The sequence below is a fragment of the Sorex araneus genome, chromosome 3, assembly GCF_027595985.1.
Source record: "Sorex araneus isolate mSorAra2 chromosome 3, mSorAra2.pri, whole genome shotgun sequence".
Classification (NCBI taxonomy): domain Eukaryota; kingdom Metazoa; phylum Chordata; class Mammalia; order Eulipotyphla; family Soricidae; genus Sorex; species Sorex araneus.
In genome coordinates, this window is record NC_073304.1 from 40,584,409 (window position 1) to 40,611,908 (window position 27,500).

At 39.9% G+C, this 27,500-nt stretch overlaps 1 protein-coding gene across 3 annotated transcripts in view; it reads right to left on the reverse strand.

Annotated features, from left to right (window-relative positions):
• Positions 1-520: 520 nt before the first annotated feature.
• Positions 521-27,500, reverse strand: part of DAAM1 (dishevelled associated activator of morphogenesis 1) — a 184,233-nt gene continuing 157,253 nt past the window's right edge. For all 3 annotated transcript variants that reach the window (XM_004601784.3, XM_055131678.1, XM_055131679.1), the window contains 9 exons: positions 24,076-24,160; positions 19,923-20,029; positions 17,358-17,446; positions 15,613-15,781; positions 13,127-13,234; positions 11,171-11,231; positions 8,261-8,392; positions 4,574-4,744; positions 521-3,220 (listed from right to left, as the gene is read on the reverse strand). In XM_004601784.3, the coding sequence (XP_004601841.1) occupies positions 3,011-3,220; positions 4,574-4,744; positions 8,261-8,392; positions 11,171-11,231; positions 13,127-13,234; positions 15,613-15,781; positions 17,358-17,446; positions 19,923-20,029; positions 24,076-24,160 (1,132 nt within the window). In that variant the 3' untranslated portion in view covers positions 521-3,010. The remainder of the gene's footprint in view (positions 3,221-4,573; positions 4,745-8,260; positions 8,393-11,170; positions 11,232-13,126; positions 13,235-15,612; positions 15,782-17,357; positions 17,447-19,922; positions 20,030-24,075; positions 24,161-27,500) is intronic.

The window sequence follows — 27,500 nt, forward strand, 5'->3', positions numbered from 1 at the left end:
GGATTAAAAAAGAAGTTTGGGCACTCTATTAATCACAAGGCAATTTTTTTTTTGCAGTTTCAGTTCAAATTTAGTTAATGGTAAAAATGATATGGGTAAGATCTTCAGAAAATATTTATAATACACAGTCCTTGTTCAGTACAAGTGATACTTTCCAAATTTGTGGTATTACAAAAATAAATTGTTCAAAATTTAAGGATTTGATCATAAAAATGATTTTTTTAACTATTCACCGAAACAATAATTGAACAATTTGAATAGTTTGAAGTTGAATAATTTCACCTATAGCCTCAATAAAACTACATACTGCATATAGAATTATATAAGAAGTTTATAGGAAGAGGTAGCACACGTCAAGCTCTGGACATACTTAATGCTGTCATCAGAGAATAATACCCTTCTTGGTCCTGTACGTATGTATGTATATATCAGGTTAATAAACAACTTGCAAAATTTCAATTTAATGGTAGAAAGAACAAAAGTGAAAATGCTGTTTTAATAACTGTGGAAAGCATATTCATACAACCAATGAATTCATCTCTTTATTGCATATTGCTATTAAAAATGTACAGTCTTATAACACATACAACATTTTTTTCTTTGTATTCTAACAACAGTCTTGCACCTAAAGACTAAGTGGTTCCAACTACTAAGCTAATAAGATACAAGACATAAAATTAAGTTTACAAATTATAATGCTTTTTCTTTTTTGGCATTAATTTAAAAACAAAACCAAAAAACCTTGAAAATACACACCCAAGAGAGAAAAGTGGCTACTTACACCAGCACCAATCTAAAAAAGTAGATTTTTCTTCAACAATGGCACATAGAATTACCTGCACACAGCTTTTGGAGAAAGAAACCAAAAATGGAAATGGTAAGGGAGGCCCACCAGGATGATCAAATCAAAATGAGGAAGCTTGCCAAGGGCACAGGGACATGCTACCTGCCTGCTCCTTTGTGGGGACTCCGTTTGTCTATTCCTTAAACTGTAAAACAGAGCCACATTCTAAATAGTTTCAAAATTGAGCCAGACCAAAATTTCTCCTGCTATAAATAGAAAAGAATATACATAGAGGCACTTTAGTTAAGTAAGGACTAGACCAACCATTGGCATATCCCACTCCTCATCTCCACATCTTTTCAAGCTGTCTCTGGCTGCATGTTGCCCATGGAGATTTGTAGACCTTGGTAACTAGGGGTAGGGGGAGCACAGTCTCTGCTGGGTGTTAGTGACTGTTCTTGGCTTGAATCATTTTCTTCCGAACATTGTGCAGACAGTCACTAAGTTTGCAATGAGGGGGGAAAAAGTAAAACCACAGCTCTTGACAACTCTTCGAGCACTATTTCACAGCTTTCACATAGCACAGAGACCATGCCATCTGTACTAAGCATTAGAGTCTATACAAATGAGTTTTAAATAGCACAATTCCTATGAAGCGCACACATTGGTATTCTATTCCCCGTATGATCCCCATTAGAACTCAAGCTCCTTGGGGGCAGGGACTGTCTTGCTTACTTACCATTGTAACCCTACTATGCCTGGGACACAGTAGGTGTTTAATAAATATTTCTTAATTGACTGAAAAACTTAATTTAGTGAGTTAATAATGGTCTAGTGCAACAGGATAAACTACTCTCTCCACAGGAAACCAAACCACAATATGATTGATGGAAAGAAAAGAGAGAACCTTCGTCCTCCCCAACTACAAATAAATAAAGCAAAAAAAAAAAAAAAGACAAAGAAAAGTAACAGTTAACAGTCCTTTTTATATATCATATAATTTAAGGATATTAAGAGTTGGTAGGTTAATGGTAAGCATCTATATTTTCTTTTCTAATGTTCATTGTTTTTATTCATTTCTCCCTGAGAGCTTTATCTTTTGGACTGAAATTTTACAGGTAGCTTTACTGACACACAATTTTAAATGACAACATATAAACAGCAAACTGCTTCAAACAGGCTTAAGAGATAAATAGATCTTGGCATCTCTGTGGTGTTGTCAACATTTTGTGCATTCACTAAATGTCCTTTAGTTCAAACCTATATTTACAGAAGATGCAGCTTGTCCTATAAAACAAAATACAAAAAAGGCACCCCATTAAAAAAATGTTTTAAATGTTTATCCCATCAGAGAATTCCTCTTTTTAGGTCTTGGGTGGAAATTTTAATTTTTCCATGCTTCTACAGCTATTTTGTTAGAATAACAAACATATTCTGGCAAACTCTGTTCTTTGACAAGAACAGAGACTGCATTTAGATAAATAGTGTTCTTTCCAAAAGTAATGTAAAGAAATCATCAAGAGCGCTCAGCGGAAAACTCAAAGCAATAGGAAAAAAGTTTATGTCCAAGTTTTAAATACATAAAAGAATTCTGGTTGACATTCTATGTAATTCAGATTGTGTGCAGAGTTCTCAATACACATTTACACACTGCATCCCCACACCAATGTCAGAACTTCTTAGCTGATTCTGCCAACTACCGATGTGATGCCTCCAGCACCACACTCAGCTATCAAAACCCATTTATCTTCTGTACGTTTCCAATACCAGCTCTACCAATGAAAAGAATTTAAAAGCATACCAAGCTTGGAAACCATATAATATTTCTTAGAAAATTTTTTTTCTTTTTCTTTTACTCTAGGGAATGTCTCTGCCATCTCTTTCAGGAGATAGTATTGTGCTTCTGAACAGACATGGTGTTCAGGGACAGAAAATGAACCACACTCAATATGAATGCATACATGAAAGGCTTCTGAGCACATACATTAACATAGACTTTTTTTTAACCTTACATATAGGTCTCCAGACAAAATCCAGACTTCTATATACACTTTTTAATATATATACATATACACATACATTTACATATACATACATTCACACATTCACTCACAGAAAAAAAAGAAAAAATTGCCACTGTGCGAAATTACAAGGCAGTGTAATGAAAAGTTCTATTCACTTCAAAGGGGCTGCTAATGAGTTTTCTAAAAAAGTATTCAGGGAAAATTAGAAATTCAGTTTGGTGACTGGTCTCTCCCGACTGCTGTCTGTCATCTGGTTGGTGATACGCTTGCGGTTCCGTTTCAGTTTAGAGAGGTCTTTGTCAAATACTTCTCCTGAGCGTAAAGCTGAAACTAGATCGTCAAACTCTCCACCTTCTTCACTGTTCTCTTTTGCTTTCCTCATTTTACGCTCCCTTTCACGTTGCTCTTTGAGCTGCAAATAGAAAGCATCCTCTTAGAGAAGGGACAAATGCTGAGTTTGGGTTTTAGGGGAGATCGTGGGGCGGTGGATGACTATACGCTTTAAATCCCAGGGGTTATGGGCACGTACAGCTTTTTGCTCCCTTCAGTATCACGAGAAGGGTAACTGGGGCCTGAGGACAATTAAGAGAGATAATGGACAATTAAGAGAGATGACCATGCTTTGCCACTGGAACCTATACCAACGCACACCATTTAGAGAATCTAGGTAAACTTGTAAAAAAATGGAAGCAAGGGCGGTAAGGAGAGAATTCACATTTTCATTTAGGAAACCAAAAGCTATCATATTAAATGCGCCCACCCCCCCAATGTTGGCTTCCTTTTTGGTACAAAGGGAGTAAGTCATCAGAGTGCACTACTTCAACCAAAGGCTCAGCCTGTAGCCACTGGATTTGGATACTGCTACAGGAGAGTTTTGTGTCGGGGATATGGCTCAGCGGCTGAGCACAGCAAGTCCCAGGGTTCACTCCTCATCATCACAAAAGGGAATTTTGATTATCAAAAATGCAAATAAATACATATTATAGAAAATTTAGAAAATTCAAATAATAAGAAAGAGAAGGGATATTGGCTTAATTTTACTACTAAGAGATGAAAGTGTGCATCTTTTGAGGATATGTTCTACTGTTATTATTTTCTATGTTAAGTTACAAAAATAAAATAATCATTTTTTTAAGCTTCCTTGCATTCCTAAATATTCTTTAAAGACACTTCTCTGGGCTAGCACACAGTACAGAGGGTAGGTGTATACAGCCTTGTATACAGCCATCAAGGGTTTAATCCCTAGCACTACATAAGGTCCCCTAGTCTGGTAAGCGTGATCCCCGAGTGCAGAGTCAGTAAGCCCTGAGCACCACTGGGTTCAGTCTCCAAAACAAACAACCAAAAAAAAAAAAGAGAGAAACAACTTATAAGGCCTGTGAAAAGATGCCACTATGCAGCTATTAGATCATTTAGATCAACTTTCTTTTGGTAAACATTAGGTTGCTTCCAAATTGAGGCTATTAAGGTCTCTGCTCTCTTTGTACAAATTTTTGATTGTTTCTCTAGAATAATTTCTAAGAAATGAAATATTAGATCAAAGAGTGTGGATTTTTATTTTTTTTTTAAAAGCTTTGGATATATACTGCCAAGTTGCTCAAGAGAAACTTTATACCAACTGAAGTGCCCAGTAGCATCCTAGAGAGTACTTTGATCTCTCTCTCTTTTTTTTTTGGCCAGCAAACCAGACTGAATATTGTCTAAAGACTAAGTCCATCAATAGAACTTCTAGGCGGTAGACTTGACTGATGAAGTGTCCCCTTACCTGAGCTTCCATGCGGGCTCGGCGCTCTTCTTCCTCTTTCTTCTTTCTCATGTTTTCATTCTCTTGTTTTGCTTCTGACACAGCTTGAAGAAACTGATCAAAAATGCCAAAGAACTCATCGGGCTGTATTTTGTTAGCCTCTTCCCCAAAGTGTTTTACAGCTTTAGTAAACTGGAAAAGAAAAAAATTTGAGAAGTTCAGTTCAGTTCCATGAGAAGGTAGGAATAACAATGAAGGCTTACATTGAAATAAATACAACTCCTTAGATTTTAGTGAATGTGGATGTGTCTCTCTGAGTATGCCTATCCACTTCTTCTAAAGTGAAATGGTCAGGACTCCTTGACGTTTGACATCATTCTTCTAGACTTCACTTCCACTTAGTGTCAACAATTACCTCCTATGACTTTGTATTAACTTAACTGTAGCAAAAAATCCCCCCAACCCCCCCCCCCCAAACACCACTGCACTGTAGCACTGTCCTCCCATGTTATTCATTGATTTGCTCAAGTGGGCACCAGTAACGTCTCCATTGTGAGACTTGTTACTGTTTGTGGCATATGAAATATGCCAAGGGTAGCTTGCCAGGCTCTGCTGTGCGGGCGGGATACTCTCAGTAGCTTACTCGGCTCTCTGAGAGGCATGGAGGACTCGAACCTGGGTCAGCCACATGCAAGGCCCTACCTGCTGTGCTATCGCAAGCAAAAATATTGTAGGACAGGGCATTTAAGACTTACAAACTAAGAGAAAACTCAGCAGGAAGAGGGAAATTTGTATTGTTAACTTTTCTCTGAAATAGCTTAATATGATGTTGGTGCATATGGTTAATATAAAAAGCAAACGGGATTCAGCAGTTGTTTTACTTAATCATATATAATAATGCCAAATTATTAATTAATAATGCTGATTATTAATTAGAAAACAACAGCTGATTATGGACTATTCAATGTAACTGATAATTCATGATTGAGAATATATTTTCCTCTGAAAAATTTATTTTAGAATTAAAACTTTGGAAAACAAAATGTAAGACATAATGCAAATCAGATCTTTCAATGATATTTTAGTTTTCATTATTTTAATGAAAATCTTTTAAAACAACTAAACATTTAGTTGTTTTTAAAAGGAGAACTGAAAAATAAAGTACCAAACATCAAAGTGTTGTCTATGGTATTACATAGTTTAAAATTATATTATATATAGATATATAAAATGGTAGCTTCAGTATTTTTTCATTTTAATCATTTCTGTGTTTTGCTCTGCTGGTGGTTATCTTCATAACTCAGTAAAGTATTGAGTCTTTCAGATTTTCAGGAATCTCAGTATTATTATAATAGTCAAATATTTAATGCTAGTCAAACTGTTAGAATACTTCTTTAAGGACGACCTAATCATAAATTACTAAGAATAGTGTTTCCTAGCTTCAAAGCCAAATGATTCCTCACTCCTTCTATGCCCAATCAGCTAACTACATTTTTCAGATCTTAACTCTCTTCATATTTCAACTATAGTTTTCACGTCCATGTTTTTGCTTGTTTTTCTAATACTTCAATAACATTTTGGTAGATATTCTCTGATATTAAGGTAGACATTTATTCTCTGCTATTTAAGTATTCAATAATATCTACTTAAAGAAATTGTTGCACCTCTTTTTAATTAAATAACCTTGATCAAGTTACATGTATTTTATAACACTTCCTAAATGATTACTTCATATCTTTAAATTTATAACAAAAACTTTCTTCCCTTTCCTCTCCCCTTCCCTTCCCTTTCTGTTGGCCACAGCCAGAATTGCTGAGGGGCTCCTCCTGGCTCGGCTCTGTACTCAGGAGAGACCCCTGGCAGTGACGGACCATCACATGGACCATCATGTGATTCAGGGGATTTGATCTGAGGCCGGCAGCATGCAAAGCAAGTGCCTTAACCCCTGAACTATCTCTCCAACCCTGCTCACTTATTTATTTATTTATTTATTTTTACTGCAGGGCAGCTCAGAATGCTTTACTTATTTGGAAATACTCTGTTAGAAACTAGAGCTCTTTAGGGAAAAACCCAACATTCTTTACACGCTACCCAGCATTCCCACTCGCTAAATGGTTTTATAAGCTAATTTCAAAAAGTTCTGGCACGAACAAAACAGCAATAGACATTTCTTAACTGAGTTCCTAAAACATTCAAGTTCATGCACTTCAAGCCATTCTGAATGATCTTTTTATCTAGGAATTCTAGTGATGATGAAGTCATGTATATTTTAGTCTTAGAAATCTGAAGTAAACTAGCCCCAGACTAAAGTTCCCACACTAAGGGGGAAAAAAAAAAGAAAGAAAGAAAAAAAGGAGGCTTTATGTGAATGTGCATTTAAACCCCAAATTACCAATTGAGTTAATTTTTATGAACTGTTTGGGCCCTTAATGAGGTGGGGACTATAATGGCTGGCTTGAGATCCAGGTGGAGCTGCTTCCCTTACAAGATGTGGATTCCAAAGCACAGTGAGTACATAATGCACTGGTGCTCCGGGTCTCGCACTGTGGAGGCTGCTGGTATTTGTCGACTGCGGCAATCATGGGCTAGCAGAGGGCAGCTCTCTCCCAGCAGTCAACTGAACAGGTACTGTCTTCCCACCTGCTTCATGAAGCTGGAGATTAGCCAATGTACCTTGATTCTCGTCCCTCCTTACTTTTGCCATCGTTGTGAGTGGGGGAGGAGGGTGGGGAGTCATACCTGCCTGGTTGAGGTATTTGCACCCTTGGCTCTGGTACTCATGGGGGGGTTTCATATTGCGATTGTGGAGATGCCAGACAGTTGAGCTGCCAGAACTCTGCTCAGGACATGTGAGCAGCACTAGAATCAAACTCATGGACTCAAGTTCGAAGGGCAGGGGCTAGTCATGGAGTGATCAGTTGCTAGCTGCCCTTGGTTCCTAGCTAATGCACCTAACAAATACTACTGCTGAATTTTAACCAGTTTGTATAAAATACACGTACATAAGTAATAATTCATATCTATAACTAAACAGCTAACAGCAGGAAAATGACAGCCACTATTCAAGTTTTAGAGCAAACGAGCATTGTGGCGGCTGAGAGACAGACGGTATCAAAGACTGTAACTGGGTGAGCTAGGGATTAAATACTTGCAAAAAATGAGAAGAAATGAGAGAAAATGCATACATGTATATAATTATGTCTCTATTTAGGGAAAGGAAAAAAATGAGAGAAGTGTAGAGGAAGACCTTTTCCTCTACATGAAAAAAAATTGAAATAGCAAAAATCATAAAAAAAGAAATGTCTTATTGGAAAATATGTCTGTTGCAGTGAGCCTGTGGATTATAATGCATCTCAATTGGTAAGTTCTCTGGGATTTCAAAAGGGGAAATCCCATCACCCTGAGTACCATCTCAGGTGAGTGGGCTATTTACAGGTACTGAGGCATGTGGTTTTGGTCATCCCTGAGCTCACATTTTATTCTGCCTCTGGGTTTCACAAGGCACTTTTCTGATTCCCAGAGATAACTTTTAATCAGTATCAAATAGGAAAAACCTATCACAGTACTTATGGTTTACACCATGCAGATACTTCAAAGTACTGAGTGTTTCCAATTGGTACCAATTGAAGAAACCAAAGTGCTCTTAGAGTCTATTATTTGAAAGTAGCAGCCAAGTTAACAAAACTCAGGTTCAGCGTGGACATTTACCAGGTCTTTAGCTTCTGCTAGAAGATCTTCAACCTCAGAGAAGCTGAAGCTGGCCACCGTGATGAACTGGCTGACAACAGATACAAACTTGTCTCCAGGTTGTGGATTCTGAGACTTCTGATATTCCAGCTCCTTGAACACAGGAAATGAATAATGTCAATATGAGCTTCACAGACAGACATACCTAGCCTCATTTTCCTTATGCCTTAAATGGAATAAATCAGCATGGCAAACACATCAAGGTCAGCCCTTAAACATTTTGTGAGAGTCTAGCTCCCTTACCCTTCCACCCTCTACCTAGTTCATACCCATATGCACATACATATCTGCAAAACCAGCAATTTAACCAACAACCAAAGAAATTTTTCTTATGCTGTCTTCAGAAAGTAAGCAGGTTAGAATTTTGATACAATAGAAATGAAATAAATAATGGAGAGCAAATTGATTTCAAAGGATGTGTGGCTAAAAGCAAGAAAATCTGACTATAGATATTCTGTGCTGAGAATGCTGGTGTTCCAATTTTTCCTTCTTTTCTCTTATGCCAAGTCTAATTACTTCCTCAACTATGATATCTGGGTCAGTAGAATTTTAACTATAGCCTTTGGCTATAGTTAACAGCTACATTTTTTCTTTTTCTCTATACTCTTGCTTTTGTGAGGAGGCTGATAGGAGTATTACTCTCTTGTTAATTATCTATATCCTTTATTAATTAGGGCTAGGCTATAGCCCAGTGGGTAGGATGTTTACCTTGCACTCGGCCAACCCCGGTTTGATTCCTTTGCCCCTCTCAGAGAGGCTGGCAAACTACTGAGAATATCTCACCCGCATGGCAGAGCCTGGCAAGCTACCCGTGGCGTATTCGATATGCCAAAAACAGTAACAACAAGTCTCACAATGGAGACGTTACTGGTGCCCGCTCTAGCAAATTGATGAGCAACGGGATGACAATGATCTCTATTAATTAGATGAAGAACACACAGCTGACTCAAATACAATTCCACTAATTAATCTCAGCCATTGCCACATATACTTTCTTATTTAATCCCATGATACCTCTATAAGTGAGGCACTGCACACACACATAAATCAGAGGGCTTTAATTCTTTGCTCAAAGTCAAGTAACTGGTAAGTGATAGAATCAGAATTTGAACTTGGGTTTGCCTGATTTCAGAGTCTTAGCACCAACTATGCTTTGTACCACTGAACTTATCTAAGTCTGTGTTTTTCTCTCCTCTCTCTTCTCTCTTTCTCTCTCCCACCCCCCCAGTCCCCCTCTCTGTCTTGGGGAAATATCTGGCAGTAGTCAGGGCTTACTCCTGGTTCTGTGCTCAGGGATCACTTCTGTTGAGTTTTGGGTAACTATATCTGGTGCCAAGAATTTGAACTGGAGTTTGACTGCATACAAAATAAGTACCTTACCTGCTTCACTATCTCTCTGGTACTTTGGTTTTTTTTTTTTTTTTTCCCTCAACTTCTTTGGCAGAGTACTAACAAGAAGAAATGAGCAGATCATGGATTAAGGGTTCTGATTCAGATTCAACTCTGCTAGTGGTTTTTTGTTTTTGTTTTTTGTTATTGCTAGTAACACACATATACCCAGGAGTGCAGAGAGATGTAGTGGGAAAGCACATGAGCACATGGTGCTGTGATTAAAGCCAGGGCCTTGAATGACATGAGCCACATCCCCAGATGTTTGGTTTGATTCTTCTTTATGCTAAGTGGCCTGGATCTCAATTTCTTCACTGATAGAAGGAAGACAATTATCTACACCACGAAAATCAAACGAACTAGCAGAAGGAGACACATCAATTGTGAAGCTTGCTCTGATTGGAAGAAATCACCAGAACTTTAGTATTTTGGCCTGAAAATGAGTGTCTCCAGGGTAGGGGTAGTGAGGGTAGGTGAAAGGGGACGACAGAAATATGAAAGCAACTTCAAAGTGTTTCATTACAGTATAAACTCATGAGAATATCATCTCTAATACTTTTAAACAATGAAAGTGATAACTGCAAAGAACTTAGGATAACTGCAAGTATAAGTACTTGGTTAGGTGAAAGTCTTCTCTCCTAATATTTGCTTTAAGTCTATATCTTATCATTTGAACCATTAAGAAAAAGGTGCTCCTGTAATCCCTTTCTGGGAACTTGTACTGCTTTCCTGAACCGACCCCTTCTCCTATTCCTGAACTCATCTAGTCCTACTCCTGAATCCACATATTTCCCATCTGCTCAATTTCACCACAACGTCTTTCTCAGACACAGTTCAAAGTTTACTTCTTCCAGGAGAGAAATGTCCTCCAACATCTCCAATCATCGCCCCGAGCTCTGGATGGATGAACCTAAATCCATTGTCCTCCTCAAGGCACCCTGGCTCTCACTGTGCTTATCTGGACGTGGCCAGGCTGAGCCATTATGAGTGCTCACTGGTTGGAATTTTTTCTGCCACTACAACACCAGGAGGGCAGGTTTCTGAATCACCTTGACCTCCTCTCTTGAGAACAGATCCCACACAAGTACCTGCTCAATAAATACTTCTCAAAGGCCCAGCTCACAGAAACAGAAGTCCTGCTGGACGACCAAAATTGCTTCTTAACAACAGAACACTGCGGCATCCTTGAGCCTAATCCATGTTAAGGAGTCCTGTCTCAAAGGCAGAAAACAGGGGGGGACGTCTGGTCCTATTTCCTAGCTCTTACACCAGCAGCTCCCCAGGACATCCTGTTGCTTGTATTCCAGCCGCCAGGCCAAACACAGCTGCCTTTGTGTCTTCCTTGTTGTTTTTATTGTTTTTGTTTTTTTAATCAATGTTTATTCCACACACCAAGGCAACCAGCAACTCATCTGCTGGAATTTACAAGCACTAGGGCTAGTAAAGAGAGACTAGGAATTAGAATCAAAAACAAATACTCACCGTTTCAACTGCTTTCAGGCCGCTTCTCAGGGTGCCTATTTCTTTGTCCAGCTCAGTCATGCTGTGACAGTAGCAACATTTCAGTTACCAATTTGGGATTTACACGTAATAAATATAAGACAGGCTTAAAGATGCTACGCTTGGAGTTCCAACTAGTTTATCATTTTAAAGTTTAAAATCTCCTTCAAAATAACCAAATTCAAAATGACTGGGCAGGAAGTGCTGGGGAGGGTGTGGAGAGAAAGGAACCAGTGGAAATGTGAAAAGGTGTAACCTCTAGGAAAATGGTATGGCAATTTTTAACAAACTAAAACTAGAAACATTGTATGATTCAGCAGTGCTGCTCTCATGTATTACCCATTGAATATAAAACACTGATTTGAAATGTATCTGTACCCCTATGTTCATAGCAGCATTATTCACAATAGCCAAGATATGGAAGTCACCTAAATACTATAACAACATATGACTAGAAAGGCGGCTATCACATATAAGTATAATGGAATATTACTCAGCTATTAAAAAGAAAAATGACCTTGTCTTTCATGACAACATAAGTGGAACCTGAGGTGATAATGCTAAACAAAGTATATCAGGAAGCAAAAGATAATTGCTGAATATTAAGATGCAATAAAAGAGGCATTAAGACAGTACAGAGAGACAAATGCATTTTAAACTTAATTTAGGTGTGGGAGTATATTTTTATTTTTCAGCCAGCAAATATACCTGGCTTATATCTGGTCTGGTTTAAACTACCAGACCAGAAAGATCTCCCATCTATACAAATTATTTTGTGCTTTAATCTTGCACACTAAGCAAATGACTCTATGTGGAAATAAGTTTTCTGACACATTTTGTTTGAACAAGTAAAAGAAACTGGCTTATTCATGATCACGTTTGTAAGCTGCTCTACATCAGTAGTTCACTGTTTTTTACTAAGGCTCTGATAATAAGTGTTATGAGGTGATGGCTTAAATTTCAATGAACTGTAGATTTTCTTACAGTTGTAAGAAAATTTCCACTGCCTTCCTTTTTAGAGAGGAAAAAATTAGCTGATCATCATACATTTTGAATTCACTGCAAAAAGATGCCGTTTAAATATGTTTAAAAATGGGGTTGGGGTGAGGGGAAGGAGGCAGTGGGTGAGAGAGAGAAGGGAAGAGCTGAAGAAAAACTGCCTACTCCTCATCTCTGAGAAGTGGTGCGAAGTTTGTGGTGAAAGTTTGGCAACTTGCCATTTTATTTTTAGTTTCTTCATTTGCATAAAGGCTGCTTTCCATTAAAAGACTGTGGCTGCTTTCTGGATGTATGCAGATGGGGAAAGAACTAGCAAATGCCCTTACCTTGAGGTCTTTTATTTGCTTAGCCACATACCTTCCTTTATGCAAGTATTTTAGAACTGCCTTTTAAAAGTACCAGTAAAATCACATTCCTTTCCTATCCCCTAGTAACTAAAAAAAAATTAGGTTTTGCAAAGTTAAAAATTGCACTCCAGGGGCTGGAGCAATAGTATAGCAGGTAGGGTGTTGGCTGCGTGGCTGACCAGGGTTTGAATCCCAGGATCCCATATGGTCTGAACATCACCAGGAGTAATTCCTGAGTGCAAAGCCAGGGATAACCCCTCAGGATTGCCATATGTGACTCCAAAAGACAAAAAACAAAACAAAAACAGAAACAAACAAACAAAATACCCACTTCAAGGATACTGAACACGTTGTCACTGGTGCTGCAATTTGTGTTAATTAAGCCACCAGTGGTATGTGCTGGGGTCAATGTATTACATTTCGATTGCAAATTGTGGGATCATTCAAATAATTTGGATATGATTAAACTTGATGTCACACATTGTAGGGGAAAGCAAACAGAGGACCTTTTAATGCAGTATTAACCATGGCAGCGCCTCAAACAAGAGTCCAAGTGATTCTTTTAAAAACTCAATTAATCATAAACACTCACTTTACTTTTGCTGCTTGAGGAATGTCCCGTAATTCTTCATTTAGGTTGAGAACCTTGGGGTACTTATTTTCCACAATAGTTATGAGATAGTGCAAAAGTGTGATGTTCCTATGATTAAAAAAGAGTATTCAACATAGTTAATACCTCCACATTCTGATTAGCATATATTCAAGTACTTGAACTCGTACAAATACATTCATTTCAAACTCTGGAGGTTTCTTTAGGTAGGGCTTTGTAAGAGAGTGGGGTGGGGAGGGGTAAGGGAACAGCTATGGAAACTTAATGTGAATATCAACCAGAAGGAAGCACACATTCCCTGAAAAGGACATGCAGGGGATAAGAGTTCCTCTTTGGCCCAGACTGAGCATTCTTCCGAATCTGGGTCATATGGTGGTGATGGTGCTGAAGGTGAATCACGGCCAAAGGAGACCAGCTTTTCAGTGCATCCGCCCCGGGCGAGGCCTGCCCCTTAAGCTTAGGGTGAGCAGGGTGTGGTGGTGTTTAATCCACTAAGACACAGCTCTGGCCTCAAATCTACAAGTTTAGAGCAGCAGCTCACTCATGGTAATTACTGAGAATTGTCACCCGAGGTTTCTTCCAACTCTACTCATTTCTGTACCTTGCATCTGACTCATTTGTTTTGCTGCTGCCGTGCAGAATGATCAGAAAGCCAGAAAGCCCTGATTTCATGCCTGGTCTTAGGACTGGGCCAGGACTAAGCCATCATGGGTTTGATATGCTTGCAGCCAAGAATCCATTTTCTAATTTTAGCAACACTTTAGCTCCTAACTGCATACCCCAGCTCCCTCTTTGGTGGTGATGGGGCTGAACCCTGACTGACCTGGGTTGAAAAAGCAGGCATCTGATAACAACACTGTCTTGTTTGGCCAAACTGTGGGAGTCTGGTCCCTTGTCCTCAATGCCACCCCACCACATAATACAATTACCTGGACCCCAGATGCCTGGGCCAACCAGAGATTCATTTCACTGGAATGAGGTGGGGCCAGATCTGGGTATTTTTAAAAAACTTCATGGTGAGTCTAACATACAGCCAGGGTCAAGAACCACTGGTTTACTGAAAGTAACAAGAGGGTAAAAATACATTTTTTAAAAAACCCCAAACAGTCCCATAACTTAGTTTGCTGATTCATACCACTAAATCACAACAGTTCCATCCACTCCCAGCTACACTGAAACAGTTGTAGAAACATTCACTTCTACAGTAATAAAAACCATTTCTGATTACTCATGTGGTGTCATAGAAGTCCATGCTATTTTGCTCCTCTAGGTGAACATTTTAAAACCATTTTCATGATTTTTCTGCTCTCGATAATTAAGAAAGCTCCAGCAGAATAAAGCAGTGCCAATACTTTCTGCCACTATACTGCAGATGTCCCACTGCCTCATCTACTTGAATTCTGTTTTCCAAGGAAGCAACATGCCTATCCACATCCCCACTGCCTAACGAGCAGCAGGAGGGAGGCAAACTCATAGGAAGGAGTGTTACTTTAAAAAAAAATTTTTTTTTTAATTTTAGAGAAGTGTTTTGTTGTTCAGAGTATGATACTTTTATATTATAATATAAATCTTTCGTTATACATATAAGCTTTCCTTTGAATAGGAAGACTTATAACCAGGTCAGAATATCCACATTTATTTGCTATCCAAGCATTACCTCATTACCTCCAAGCATGTGAATTCTTGAAAAAAACAACAAATAATCACACGTGATTATTCTCTGATCATTCAAGAAACAAGGCATATCAAGGAGTGAATGTAGCCCTCCTGCTCATGATTCATCCACTTATACGCTATCAGACCAAGCAAAATTAATTCATCAAAATAGGCATTTTGCCAGTCACTCCAGAAGGCACTATGGGTTTACAAGACACAGGTGCTGCATGGGGCAGTGGGGAGAGGGAGGTTTACCGCGCCTGGGACTGGGGAAATAGTATGAAGGGCTATTTGCACACTCTTGTTCGAACATATTTCGCATGCAGCAGCCCCCAGGTTCAATTCCCAACATCACCAAGTGTGGTGAACCTCGGGATTAAACAGGGATTAAAGAGAGTTATCTCCATGTAAGGCAAGTGACTTACCCACTGTACTACCTCTGGTCTCCCTGATCTTTCTTGATCTGGGTACTGGTTATCCAGATGCATTAAATTTGTGAGCATTCAGCAAGCTGTACATTTATGATGAGTGAACCTTAGTATATTCTACTATAGTCATTTTACTTAAAGAATCCCATAACATAAAATTTACACTAAGTGATGCTCCTGTGGATCGAGAACGGATGGACAAATGGCCAAGAGGCACTTGGGGATACCTGTGGTTTCAACACTAGAGAGGACTCTGTTGAAGAAACAATGGGAATGATGAGAAGGATAGAACAAACCTGAAGTTGCAACAGAGGTCCAGGAGCACAATTTAAGGTCTGAGTGAGCCACCTTGATCCTCCAAGTTTTGGATAATCCCATACTTACTTGTCAATACTAGACTTTGTGTCAGCAATCTTGTTTAGGCTGGCTATCTTGAATCCATATGCATTGCCTCTCTGGCCTTTATTCATATAATTTCCAAAAGCCAAAACCACTTCTAGCAACTGCTTCAGGGCACTGCTCCTAAACACTTCTTCAGAGCCAGAACGAATTGCTTCACAACAAAATACACACAAACACAATTATTACAACCAAGCCTTTTCAGTGATACCTATTCTATACCTATACACCTGAAACAACTTGCTCCAAAGACTCGGGAGGCAGCTGCACAATCCTATTGCTGGTCCCTTTCTTGACTGACTCATAAATGTTCCGCAGGTAGAAATACAAAGAACAGCCAATTAATTCTCCGAATTCTTTTGCAAATACTTTTTTGGCCTGATGCATCAGATCAACAGGATTACTGATCATTTCCATTGATAGGAAAATGGGTCAGATGCATTACATGTCACTGCTTGCACGTATCATCAAAGAGCAGGCTTTGAGAGGAGGATCCTGAGTCCAGCCTGCGTTGGTGGCCATTCTCTTCTGCTGCCTTGCCTACATTTCAAACATTAAAAAACTTAACAGCTGGGGCTGAAGTGATAGCACGCGGCCGACCCAGGTTTGATTCCCAGCATCCCATATGGTCCCCTGAGCACTGCCAGGAGTAATTCCTGAGTGCAAAGCCAGGAGTAACCCCTGTGCACAGCCGGGTGTGACCCCGCCCCCCAAAAAAACCCCAACAACTTAACAGCTTTAAAATCAAGCTATAGGATACCTTAAACCATTTCTTAGAAAAATTTGGTAAGATTCTAATGCAAGAAAATTAATTACAAGTGCAATTGCTAAATAGTGGTCCTATAAATTCCTTACCAACAACATCCAAAAAAATCCTATTGTCAAAAAAACCCCATCTTACAGAGAAGACCAAAAAGTGTGTTGTGAACCCTGGAATCAAATGAAGCCAGGCTGGCCAGTCAAGCAGACTCTCAGTAATTACCCATTTCACTGTAGCACTGTCATCCCATTATTCATCGATTTCCTCGAGCAGGCACCAGTAACGTTTCCATTGTGAGACTTGTTGTTACTGGTTTTGGCATATTAAATATGCCACGGGTAGCTTGCCGTGCGGGCGCGATACTCTCGGTAGCTTGCCAGGCTCTTCCAGAGGGACGGAGGAATTGAACCCGGGTTGGCCACGTGCAAGACAAACGCCCTACCTGCTGTACTATTGTTCCACTCTCCTGGTAATTTTTTAACCTCAAACTTTTTTGTCATTCTAATGGGTCATTAGCACAATGGGTAGGTCGTTTGCCTTGCACCCGGCCGACCTGGGTTGATTCCCAGCATCCCATATGGTCCCCCGAGCACCGCTAGGAGTGATTCCTAAGTGCAGGGCCAGGAGTCAGCCCTGAGTATCGCTGGGTGTGACCCCAAAAAAAAGCCAAAAAAAAAAAATTACCAGGGGCTGGAGTGATAGTACAGAGGGTAGGGCATTTACCTTGCACACAGTCAACCTGGGTTCAATCCCCAGCATCCCATATGGTCCTCCCCCGCCCCCCCCACGGCAATGCCAGGAATAATTCCTGAGTGCAAAGCCAGGAATAAACTGAGCAGCTCCAGGTATGGCCCTTGTACCAACACCCCGCTCCCCTGCCTAAATCACCGAAGGAATCTAATTTACTACATACACTTGGATTTCACTTATAGATGAGCATTCAGATAAACACCATTTCAGCCTGGTTTACCTTCTACTTTAGGTTTCACTTCTGCCACACGCTCTGCAAACTTCTTTTTGAAGTACAATGATTGCAGTCTTTGCTGATAATGATTAATCCTATAAAAAAACAACCAAGGACTAATGAACATTTGCTTCATACATCTATGTTCACTCAGTGGCTATGGATGCAGAGTTACCTTGGAGCACGTTTCTACTCTAAACACAAGCAGTCAACTCACTTCCTCTCTATCCCTCACTTACTCACTCATTCACTTGCACTAATTATTCTCCTGGAGAGAAGCACAGAGGATGAGGCTCACTGTATCTGGGGAATCCATTTCCCTCTGACCTACATTGGGTATCTGGACAATCGCTGCATGGTACTTACCTTCAAAAAGATTACACAACTGCTAAAAGAAAGTGTGACTCAACCACTATTGACTGTAGCCCTTCCCTTCATCAGGGTGTAGTGCCTCTTGTAAACACAGAAAAATGGGAATGATCATGTAAGACTCCCAAATGGCCATTTCTTTTCTTTTTTTTTTGGGGGGGGGGCACCTCTGGCCGTGCTCAGGACTTATTGCTGGCTTTGTAATCAGGAGTCACTTCTGGTAGGGCCTGAGGGATGATATATAGTACTGGGGACTAATTGCAAGTGGGCAGCATGCAAGGCTACCCACTATACTATCTTTGTGGTCCTCCAAAGGGATATTTCTTACCCTCTTCCCATGCTTCTTAACTTTCCACAAAGTTCACATTTGGCAAAACTATGAAATAAAACTTGTTTCTGGCATTTGTTCCCCACATTCTCCTACCTTCACATTTCCAAACTTTATTTCTTCAGTTTACTCTGTATCAGCTTCCCTCAGATAATAAGCTTTGTATTCCAAGATAGCAGTTAGCGATCACAGAGCAGAGGGATGCACACTGACCACACTGACCTCTAGTCCATACCAGGATCAGTGGGGTTAATGAAGAGTATTCTCCTCCTAACCCTCAGAAATCACCGCCTAATCTGGTGGAAGCTGCAGTAGCACAGGAGACCAGCCTTCTCTCCTGAGTTATACCATACAATTAGACAGGCTGAATTTGCAGTCTAGATTCTATGATTCAGTGATCTTGAAGAGAAATCCTATTTTTTTCCAAATCCAGTCTTTCCTGTCAGTAGATATCAGCAGTCTTTCCCAATCGGATTAAGTGGACGGCCATATGCAAAGATCTAGACAATTATTAAGTGGCAACTACTGCAGGCATTCATCTATTTGTCTATTTGTGAATTGCTGAGCATACTTGATAATATTTCAAAAGCATTCCATGTCCTACATTACCACATTGAAGGAAATAAATAGCAAGAAACATAAGCCCGAACACATCAGATATGCAATGTGAGGTGCATATGTACCTGGACCTGTCACTGTAAGTCTTTATCACTGGCCGAAGAGCTCTGTCCTGGGGTTGACAAGTTTCAGGACCACTGGTCCTTTTCTAATGCAGAATCAGTTCACCAGGCATAGGGGGAGAAGAGACTCAGCTCACATGCCAAACTTAATTATGAAGCAGAGCCTGCCCCAGGGCTCTTAAGAGTAGCATTGCAAAAGTGTGTCCAGCTTGGTGGGAAAGGTGCCACTGTCAATTACTGATGTCTGCATGTGTCATGATCTGACATCTAGACCCTGGCCGATCAGCTATGCATGTGGGCTTCAGGTTGATATGGTTGAATCTGTCCATGCCCCTCCTGTCCCATCCCCTCCCCCCACTCAATCCCGTTTATAACATTCTTGACATACAGAACTACTAAGAGGAAAGAGGTGCAATGCCAATAAATCAAAGTGGTGAGGAGAATGACACTGACTGGAACCAGAAAAAGTTATTACTTGATTAGGTCAGAACTCATAAGCCAAAGAGGCCCTGAGAGAGATAATTGTGAGGAAACTCTGACCCTGGCTCATTCATGAGCAAGAGCACAAACAAAATAGCCACATTCCACACCACTAAGATTCGAGAAGATCTTGGAATTTAAATAAGCTTCAAGTTCAGCCAGCATAATTGGCTGAAACAATTCAAAATGAATTGAAAGTTGAACTTCCTTAGGGGCCTCTTATGCTTTTCAGCATTTACTTATTTATTTTTAATGTAAGTTTTAATTTTTTAAAAGGCATTGTGATTTACAAAGTTATTTATGACTGAGTTGCAGTCAAATGATGTTCTAGCACCAATCCTATCACCAGTGTCCACTTCCCTCCAGCAGTTCCCCCAGTTTTCCATTCCCTTCCACCCTCTCCCACTCTGTCTCTATAATAGGCACTTTCCCCCCTCGGGCACTGTGATTTACAATACTGTTACTGATACAGTTTTATGCCTGACACATTCCAGCTCAACACTCTCCTCCAGAGTGACCACTCCCCATCCTATCCCTCTTCCCTCCCTTGTGGTCTGTATCCTACTGAAGGCTAGTTCCCAGTTTTTGTTGCCTTTGGGAATCTGTTATTCCTCTGCTATGTTTTTGTTATCGCGTATAAACGAGAGAGATCATTCTGTGTTGGTCTGCTCTCCTTCTGACTCAATAGAGCTTCTCCAGCATTTGAAAACTCACCGGCTCATCTCAAAAAGGAACCTATCAGCCTTCGCCATCCGATCCAGTTCATGTTTATGTTCCTCCAATAGGTCAATATCACTTTTTTCAGGAACAAATTTTAGGAGCTGAAAAGGATATGCGATATTAAAAAGTGAGGTTTATAATAAACCACTGTGGCAATTGTTCAAAGTTTCAGTTAATCTGTCTCAAGATGAAACTTTAACATGCTTAATTTACTAACTCTGGTTACAGGTAGGTAATGAGACACAAAATACATTAAATCTTTTTAATTTATTTAATTTATTTTCACTGGGAAGTAGTTAAATTCTTTTAAGCTTTCATTCCTGGTACCTTTCTCTTCCATACTGCTTCTCAAATCAGATTGTAGGAGTTCTTTACTGTGACCTACTTTGTATAGACCATTAGAGGAACCTTAGGGATTCAATCTACTCTTTTGGAGGATGACACAGTGAAGTCCAGAGAGATTAAGCAACTCACTCAGGGCTACAAAGCAAGTTTATTGTCAGAAATAGAATGAGGTCTCTTGACTCTGAGCTCTATGTTATTTTTTTTCTCTATTACATCATGTTAGACTGCTTAGTTTACCTGAATTTTTCATTCAATTTGCTTATTTTTCTGGCTTATATAATTGCATCTCATTTTTAGGTTTAGGTAGAGTTGGATAGATAAGAGGAATATAATGGGAATTGAAGTTTTGAATCCATATTTTATTTTGGAGGAGAAAATCAGCATGGAATGTGGAAAATAAATAAAGCTGGAAAGTACCTTTCTAAATATTTTGTTTTCTTTAAAGGCATAAACAGTTACCATTATACAGGTCTATGCACTTTGTCATTCTCTAGATCAAAAACCCTTGGACATATTTTAGTGACACAGTCCCTCTGGACCCATGGCTTTATGCTACCAATGGGTGCTCCATATAGCAGGTTTTCAACTGCCTGCTGCAGGTAATTGAAGAACCTCCGAAAAGGTGGTCAGTGTGGATCACACTGCAGAGAGAAAGATTTGAAGTTAGAGGGAAAGAGGCAGATGGTGTAAAGTTGGAAGTATAACCTAGAAAGAGTGTACTAGGATCTGGAATGGGCAGCACATTTGTTTATGGAACTGTGATAGCACTGAGGGAGGAGAGCAGTGGACCAGGAGAAAGAGTCATAAATGGAATCAGCGGTGAGTAACGGCGTTTAACAGAACTGGCCTATCTTGTTGCAGTATTGCTGGTTGGATTATCGTAGTTGAGAGTCAAAAGGATGAGGCTGGGGTTTCTGGCTAAGGCAACAATGTACACAGAATTTAATAAGGAATTTGGGAAGAGAAGGACTGGAAGACTGTAAGAGTGGAGAAAGTTTAGTCTAGTGTTTGAAATTCTGGTAAAGAGGGCAACCAGCAAGAGCAAAAGTCAGGGCCAGAGAGACTGTCCAGGGGTTAAGTTGATAGCCAAGCATGCAGCCAAACCTTGATCGATCCCTGGTACAGCATCTGGTCTCCCAAGCACTACCAAGAATGATCCCTGAGCACAAAGCCAGGAATAAGTCCTGGGCATGGTAGGGTGTGGTCCAAATCTGCTCCACATCCTCACCCTTGGCCCAAATAAATAATAGCAGGAGGGCATTTAAGAAATGAGGAAAAGTGGTGGAAACTTCAGAGGAAGAAATGGAGAAAATCTGAGTTATTACAGGGCCAAAGAAAGGTGTTTCATTAATGTGACCATAAAACAAAATCAAAGAACAGGATTGTGAAGTGCCCCTGCCTTGGCAATAAGGCAGCAATGACCATCTTTAGTGAGAACAGCTTTAAGGAAAGTGAGAAAACCACAGTGAGTTAAAGTAGGGCGTGTAGACAAACTTTCAAGAATCTGGGTGGTGTTAAAAGAAGACAGTGGCCACTTAGGGATGAGAAAAGTAGGGGGTGGAAGGGTTGGATGGAGGGAGGGAGGAAGGGGGGAGGGGGGAGAGAGAGACAGAGACAGAGACAGAGAGAGAATGGGACTTGAGTGAGGTGGAAGATGTGGGGGTAAGTCTTCCAAATCAGCTGGCACCCTGAACAGAAGGAAAGGATGGGCCAAAGCAGAGGCTAGGGACACTCCTATTTCCCAACAAGATGAGGAGATGGAAACGGATACCAGGGATTCACAGGTCTCTGTGGCCTGATAGCTTCTAGACATAAATGTTGCCATGTTTAAACCATAACAATGAACCAGAAATCTTTCTTATTCTTTCTCGGTATCGGGAGGCAAGGCAGTAAGGTATGAAGAAGATGGAGGCAAAGAGAAAAGGAAGGGAATGAATGTGACTCAGTATAAAACAGAAATAGGAATATGGAAATGCTGGCTTCTAGCATTCTGGAGGAGTTCTGTGGGAGAAGGGTGAAGAGGAAAAGTGGTAAAATAGCTATGAAAAGAGACAGCAAGGCGGAACACCCAGAATTAATCAGGAGAGATTAGGTCAAAAGAATCCTAGTTGGCCAGATTTTGCTTCAGTAGACTGATTTTCTTACTTGTATTTATTTGAAGTACATCCTATTTGCACTCCAAACCCTTTTGGCAAGATTTTGAAATCCTTTCTCTCAAGGAGGAATTTTGCTGGATGCAATTTCACAGTAAACAGATCTCGTGGAATTTTAAACATATGACCTTGTAGATAGGGGCTGTAGGCCTGAGGCCTAGAGCAGCTCTATGCAATGTCCTTACTCTGGGCAAGCAACTTGTGACGCAGGCAACTAGAATGCAGGGCCACCTGGGTGGTCAGAGAGGGCAGAGGACAGCTGGGTTCCACCTCTAAATGTAGAACTTTACACTGGTATACTATGAGAGGAAAGCATGTGGAGTAGATATAAAATGATTGGAAAAATGGATTTTAGATTTAGGAATTACTTGAAAGCATTTATAATTGGGCATCCCAATAGACCTGGACACAAGACCATTAACTGTTGGAATATTTAGGTCAAGGGTAACATAAGAAGTTCTCTTACTACTAAGTATCAGGATTTTTCACCTTGGAGTAGCAGATCCCTTCAGATCTACTGACATTGCACTGAGCATTCTCCCTGATCATCTCAGGCCTGTTAGGACCTGGGTAAAATCCTTGAAAGTTAATCCAACAGGCAATCCATCCTGCTGGGGTGATCTTACCATGCGGGATCATAGTGAGCATTTCTGCTCTTTGCAGACCTAATGATGAGACCTCAGGCTAAGGAATCAGGATTCCTTTCTTCCAGAGTCAACCATAAGCAGTTAAACTAGTCTGAAACAAAACTAGTCAGACTGTGATTCCACCCCAAGTAGAATGAGATAGCTTCAGCACATTCAGAAGCACAGGGTGATTTGAAAGTTCAGCAGTAGAGTACTTGCCTTGCATGTTTGAGAACCTGGGTTTGATTCCCAGCAACACACACACATACACACATACACACACACACATCACAAAGTGCAGAAAAATTAGGTACAAAGAAAGGCTAGATTATCACATTTAACTGCTGACTGGCCCTGTAGAATATACATGATTTCCAAACATCACAAGGATGTGTGTTGACTCACAGAAGCCATGTTTTCTATCCCATATTTTCTACCATTTAAATTTACTGTCAATTTATGTCACAAGAAGAGTGCCACACAATTTAGAGAAAAAGCTTAGCTCCAAAAAATGTACATTCTATCCTCTGACATATACAAGTAAGGTGATATAGATGACAGTGCTTGGGGTTTGTTTAAGGGTGGGTTTTGTGGCAATGATGAGCCATGGCTATGACACAAATAGTACTGAGAATATGTTCATGAATGAGGTGATGTAGTGCAATCTCACAGCTCTAGTGAAATATTTGTGTGAAACAGAATTTTTCTTTCACTCAAGCTAGTAGACTTATATGACCCTCTGAGGCAAACTAACTTAATTGTAGTAGAATTTGGCACAAGTTGATGCTATGAGTCCCAAGCATGTGATACTTGTGATCTTCCTCTTCACCCATCTATTATGAGAAATGAGAGAACTAAGTCATGAAGTCTTAGAAGAGGGCCGCACAGAGGCCTGGGACAGGCTCCACAGTTCACAGATGAGGAAAGCGTCTCTGGCAACAAACGGGGTTTCTTAACACCCCACTCCCAACTGACAGCTGTCACTGATGATCTGAGACAGATCATCACCTGTTGGCAGCTCACCTGTTCCAGCATGTCTTTGGGCAGATCTTCCTGTTCGTCCATTGTCAGAATCGCTCGTTTGATTTCATCATTGGATAGTTTCAACCTGGGGAAAGGAGGTTTTGTTAACAATTTTTGTCTTGCTTAGTAAAATTTAATACAAGGTAATTCATTTTGCTACAACAGCTGCTTATTTTCAAAAACTGTTTTTCTCAAAGCCCATTAGTGAAAGCTTACTTCCTGAAAATATTGCTCCTAAAAATAGTATTTTGAACTGTTTTCACATTCTTTGGGGGCTTTGTAATGCTCTGCTGACACAGAGAACAAAGCTGTTGTGTTCTATGGCTGAGCTTCCTTGCATGAGGGATTGGAAGAGGAGAAACAGGGAGAACACCCCATACATAGCTTATGTGCTTTCATATTTACTGAGAACTGCAGGTGAAAGAACAAAACTGATTTCTTAACTTGATCTATCACAAGTACTTAAGGTTTGTTGTCAAATTAAAAATGAAGTTCAAGAAGGTTGGAACTGTTATTATTGTTAAAAATTGACCAACAGTTAATGTACAAAATAAAATGTATAAACACTTTACAGTTCAAAAGTTTTCACACATGCTATTTCATTTCAATTTCAAAATAGCTGTGATGGTATTTTTCCTTTTTTAATGGAGAGGGAAATTGAGGTTCAGATGGTGATTTGCCTGTAAGTGATTTACACAAGGTTAAGTCTTTAGAGAGTGGTAATATCCAAACACAAACCCAAGGCTCTTAATTGCTAACCCCAAATTCTTTTTACAAACATAGCCTATTTAGCTAGTATCTAACAGGGAAATTTTAAATTAAAAACACAAATCTGCTTTCTATTTTGTCTGCTATAAATTCATATGATTTACTAATTTAAGTACTCATGTCAATGGTGTCAGAATAATGTGTTGAATGGCACGAGTCATAAAACTGAAACATATTATTTATAAAAATGTGTTTTTCTTAAACATAACCAAATCTTTAATTAGGGCAAGAAATCTTAATCGGATTATTAGCTGCAACAATAGTCACTTTGTTGTATATTTGTAAAAGCATTAGACCCAGATTTATTTAAAAAAATCTTATTTTCTTGTAAGTTACTGCCAATGGAGCAAACTGACATTATTTAACTTGTTTTTCAAGAATGACTGCATTTAGAACTGAAGAGAAAGGCAGATGTAGAATAAGACAGTATATTGAAGGGATTGGTTATGGTATCTGATAGAGTGGGTCCTAGTCCTGATGGATATTTCCTGGTCAGTGTGACCTTGGAAAACCTTTCTGGGGCCAGAGAGATACAGGGGTTAAGGTGCTAGGTATAGAATGATCCCCTGAGCATTGCTGGAAATGACCCCATAAAACACAAAGCTAGGAGTAGCTTCCAGAACAACTGGGTGTGTCATTCAAGCCCCTCTTTTTCCTTAAGCCCCCGTTTCCTTATCTATAAAATAGGAATAATAACATCTGTATTAAAAAAGGAATTGTGCGTGTGTAAGTGCAAAAGGCACTGTATAGTTCTCAGCATAGTGTATGATCCACAAAAGGACTCAATAAATTATATGTATATTCTACAAGGCAGACTTTCTTATACCAGAAAAAAATGCAGCTCTGATATAACTTAATATTCATGAGCAACTATTGATCATTAAAGAATGCCTTGTAGGGTTTTTATGAACACTTCCCAAAACACTTCCATAGTATTACTCCCCATTTCCTCTCTGTATACAACACCCAACAGGAACCAAAGAATTAAAGAATGAGAAGACATGGGCATTACTTGAAAGGTGGCAAGGATCTGTGAAGTGAAGCACATGGGGTTACCTGGTGCTTTCACACATAAGTGGGGGGTTTGGAGTGTGTGGACACAAAGACCATGGAAGAAGGAATGAATTAGGGGTGGAGCTAAAGAAGATCTATCCCATTGTAGATCCCCTGGTTTGTCGGTTTCTAGAAAATTAAGATATAATCTTGTTAAAACCATCCTTCCTGCTAAATAATATTACCAAAATCTATTAATAGGAAAGGGAAGGAACAAATTGGAAGACCCTACTATATTACTACTGTTACCTTTTTCATGGTTTAATTCCAAACATATCATCTAACTAACCTGCCAAGTGATCTATATTGAGAAATAAAAACCATCCTATTACTCAGAACTGCAATAGTATTACAACTATAGGCTATGATCTGCAGCCTTGGACTTGGGGCAACCTTCTCCGGATTGTTTTCGTCATTCCGGGGACAATTACTCTGCTGTAAAAAAATAGTGATGGAAAACCCCCAAACTGAAATGGAACAATTTAGCCAAGTTGGCACAGAACTGTAGGTCAGAGGCAAATGCTCCTGGGACATGCTCCTTGATCCAGGCCCTGGGAACCCTGGATTATAGAACACTAAAGGCTCTTAAATCAGCTAGGTGTGAACATCAAGTGGGACACTAGAGACCAAGGAAGAGGAGCAGCTGAGAAGTGAAGCTGATACTAAAGAAAAACGGAGTGGCCATTGGACATCTACAAGTCATCCTGCAGAAAGCTCTGCTCATAAGGACAAAAATGTTTGCTTTTTCACACCGAGCTGAAGAGACAATTCAATTGATGGTGTAGTTCTGCTGAGTCCTGTTTTGTATTTAAAAGAAAAGGAGTTGAAATTCTGAGTGAGAACAATACCTGAAGTATCAGATTTGCATCTCATAAGATCCCCATATGGAGTGCAGAAGTTTTAGCTTTTGAAATTGTATATATTTATGCTCCTCAGCCCCCAGAGGCGGTCTGGACTAAACATGAGCTTTAATTCATAACAATTTTGGTTTCTCCTAATGTGGCTCACAAAGAGACCGGAGACTTTAATGGCTAGTACTTAAGAAAGTCTACCTGTCAACATGCCGCCTAGCACGTGGCCTCTGGGAGCAGACAAAGAAACCAGACCCTGGGGGAAAGAGGAGCCCGGAGGCCGCCCTCAGGGATGGTTCTTTAGGTTGCTGAGTTCTTAGTATCATCTGTCATCCGCAGAATGAGTGGCTAATCTCTGTAATTTAAGGCCCCTACCAATTCTAAACTTTTAATTGCTTTTAAAGCTTGGCAGTGCTCTGCTGTGCTGGCAGGTGGTAACTCTGGAGACATCGCCTTCGACTTTCTTTACAAGCAGGAAACAAACTGGCCATTTAAAACAAGCATTTAAGTCTACCTTGCTCCACTCAAGTATTTCAAAAAAAAAAAAAAAACTGCCAAGAGAATTGGAACATCCAGGCGTAATTAAAGTCAGCTCGGAGGGAAGGCGCGATCAGCCTTAGCTCAGCTTCAGTGGATTTGAGCCAAATCCCCCAACTTTAAAGTAGCTTTTGTGGTTTACTAAACTCCAGCTGCCATGTTAAGTGAGCGTGGGGGTGGGAGAGGGGGGGTAAGGATGGCAGAGCACTTCATAAA